This window comes from Mandrillus leucophaeus, unplaced genomic scaffold, assembly GCF_000951045.1.
Source record: "Mandrillus leucophaeus isolate KB7577 unplaced genomic scaffold, Mleu.le_1.0 Scaffold29, whole genome shotgun sequence".
Taxonomy (NCBI): domain Eukaryota; kingdom Metazoa; phylum Chordata; class Mammalia; order Primates; family Cercopithecidae; genus Mandrillus; species Mandrillus leucophaeus.
The window spans coordinates 4052910-4056149 of NW_012103031.1; the positions used below are offsets into that span (position 1 = coordinate 4052910).

At 48.7% G+C, this 3240-nt stretch overlaps 1 protein-coding gene across 1 annotated transcript in view; it reads right to left on the reverse strand.

The window, feature by feature from the left end:
* Positions 1–3240, reverse strand: part of LOC105543772 (chromosome unknown open reading frame, human C7orf26) — a 25408-nt gene that overhangs the window by 20498 nt on the left and 1670 nt on the right. Inside the window, exon 2 of the mRNA XM_011985849.1 lies at positions 1985–2206. Within this exon, the coding sequence (XP_011841239.1) occupies positions 1985–2206 (222 nt within the window). The remainder of the gene's footprint in view (positions 1–1984; positions 2207–3240) is intronic.

The window sequence follows — 3240 nt, forward strand, 5'->3', positions numbered from 1 at the left end:
AAAAAAAAAAAAGTAGGCAGGTGTGGTGGCACACACCTGTAATTCCAGCTACTTGGGAGGCCAAGGCAGGAGGATGGCTTGAGCCTGGGAAGGTTGAGGCTGCAGTGAGCCCTATGCTCACACCACTGCACTCCAGCATAAGCAACAGAGCAAGATCGTCTCAAAAAAAAAAAACAAAAAAAACCCAACACCTGACTGGGTATGGTGGCTCACACCTGTAATCCTAGCATTCTGGGAGGACGAGGCAGGCGGATCATGAGGTCAGGAGATCGAGACCATCCTAGCTAACACGGTGAAACTCCATCTCTACTAAAAATGCAAAAAAATTAGCCAGGCACCACTGATGGTGGGCGCCTGTAGTCCCAGCTACTTGGGAGGCTGAGGCAGAATAGCGTGAACCTGGGAGGCGGAGCCTGCGGTGAGCCGAGATCACGCCACTGCACTCCAGCCTGGGCGACAGAGCAACACTCTCTCAAAAAACAAAACAAAACAAAAAAACCATCCCACAGACCAAATTTGTCCCACCACCCGTTTCTGTAAACAATATTTCACTGAGACGTGACCATGCTTATTTGTTTGCCTACTGTCTAAAGCTGTTCTTGCACTAGAAGGACAGAGTAGCTGTGAAAGAGACTACAGAACCTGCAAAGCCTAAGACAGTTCACTATCTCGCCCTTTACATACAACATCTGCCGGCTCTTGTTTTACAGTTTACTTAGGAAACATCATTTCTGCCTTCAGGTGAGGAAATGACAACTTTGTAACCCTACAGGATCCCAGGTGAGACGCCACAGGTAAAAATTAACAGCTGCTATCATATTGAAGAGATTCAGGAAAGTCTGTGAACTGTCACATGATGAAAAGGTTTGTTTACAGCAGTACTTGCTGAATTTCTCTCAAAATCCTGTTCTTAGGCCGGGCACAGTGGCTCATGCCTATAATCCCGGCACTTTGGGAGGCTGAGGCAGGAGGATCACTTGACCTCAGGAGTTCATGACCAGTCTGGGCAACACAGTGAAACCGTCTCTACAAAATATACAAAAACTAGCCAGGCATAGTGATGTGTGCCTGTGGTCCCAGCTACTTGGTGGGCTGAGGTAGGAGGATCACTTGAGCCCAGGAGGCAGAGGTTGTAGTGAGCTAAGATTGCACCACTGCACTCCACCCTGGGGGACAGACTGAAACCTTCTCGCAAAAAAAAAAAAGAAAAGGAAAAAAAAAAAAGAAACGAGAAAGAAAAAGAAAAAAAAACACGCCCTAATTTAAAAAAAATTTTTTTTTTGAGACTGAGTCTTACTCTGTCACCCAGGCTGGAGTGCAGTGACGTGATCTCAGCTCACGGCAACCTCCGCCTCCCATGTTCATGATTCTCCTGCCTCAGCCTCCCAAGTAGCGGGAGCCACCACGCCTGGCTAATTTGTTTTTTCAGTAGAGACAGGGTTTCACCATGGTGGCCAGGCTAGTCTCAAACTCCTGACCTCAAGTGATCTGCCCGCTCCTTGGCCTTCCAAAGTGCTAGGATTACAGGTGTGAACCACTAAGCACGGCCTAAAAGAATAATTTAAACAAACAAACAAACAAACAAAAATTCCAGAAATCCAATTCAATGAGAATTCCAAACAGCAAACTCCTCAATTCCTCTTCAGAGACTCTCAGGGTCACTCTTTTTTTTTTTTTTTTTGAGACAGAGTCTTGCTCTGTCACCCAGGCTGGAGTGCAATGGCACCATCTCAGCTCACTGCAACCTCTGCCTCCTGAGTTCATGCGATTCTCGTGCCTCAGCCTCCTGAGTAGCTGGGGTTACAGGAATGTACCATCATGCCAGGCTAATTTTTCATTTTTAGTAGAGACACGATTTCACCATGTTGGTCAGGCTGGTCTCGAACCCCTGACCTCAAGTGATTCGCCCACCTCAGCTTCCCAAAGTGCTGGGATTACAGACATGAGCCACCGCACCCGGCCGAGGGTCTCTCTTGAGCAGTACCTGAAGCCAGGAGGCGGCACACTCCAACACCGGGATTCGACACACAGCCACCGCCATGGAGACCAGTTTTCCCAACAAGCTCATCCGGCTGTCATCGGCTTTGTTCCCTTGAGGGCTGAAAAGGGATGAAAAAATAATCTGCCGAACAGAGTCCTTGGTTTGCTCCTGGAAATAATTGCACATGATTTCAAGAAGTTGAAGCTCCTGAAGTGAATTCAGTCTCTGCAAAAGAAATCCAGGAAAAGCGTTAAGAAATGTGGCTGAACGTACTTATTAACTCGTACGTTAAAAAAACAGGAAACAGACTGGGCGCGGTGGCTCACGCCTGTAATCCCAGCACTTTCGGAGGCCGAGGCGGACGAATCACAACGTCAAGAGTTCGACACCAGCCTGGCCAACGTGGTGAAACACCGTCTCTACTAAAAATGCAAAACTTGGTCGGGCATGGTGGGTGTGCGCCTATAATCCCAGCTACTCAGGAGGCTTAGGGAGGAGACTCGCTTGAACCCGGGAGTTGGAGGTTGCAGTGAGCCGAGATCGTACCACTTGCACTCCAGCCGGGTGACAGAATGAAATTCCGTCTCCAAAAAAAAAAAAGTAAAACAGGAAAAAAGTTTTTTTCCCCGTAGAACTTTTCGCCCTTCGTAAAGCTCAGGTGTCAGGGAGATCTTTGCTGTTACTCTTAGAAAAAAGTCATATAGGCCAGGCGTTGTGGCTCACACCTGTAATTCCAACACTTTAGAGGCCAAGGAGAGATCTTGAGCCCAGGAGTTTGAGATCAGCCTGGGTAACACAGGGAGGCCCCAGCTCTACAAAACATCCAAAAATTAGCTGGGCATGGTGGTGGTGCATGCCTGTAGTCCCAGCTACTGAGAAGGATAAGGCGGGAGGATTACTTGAGCCCAGGAGTTCAAGGTTGTAGTGAGCTGTGATTGCACCACTGCACTCCAGCCTGGGCAACACAGTGAGACCTTGTCTCACCACAACAAAAAAAAAAAGAGAGAAAAAAAAGAAAAAGATGTAAGAGGAAAGCTATACAGATCATTATACATTCTCCTGGAGGGCTCAGGAAGAGCCTCTCGGTAACAGCCCAACAGACTTCTAGAGAGCGGGCAGTCCCCAGTTTGTCCCTTTAACACCAAGACTCGGCTGTCACACGCCCCGCAGACTGGACAGGCAGCTGAGCAACACTGCAGGACCCGGAGAGGGGTTTGCGGGCTGCTGCAGGAGCGAGGCCAAGCGCGAGCGCGGGGCTC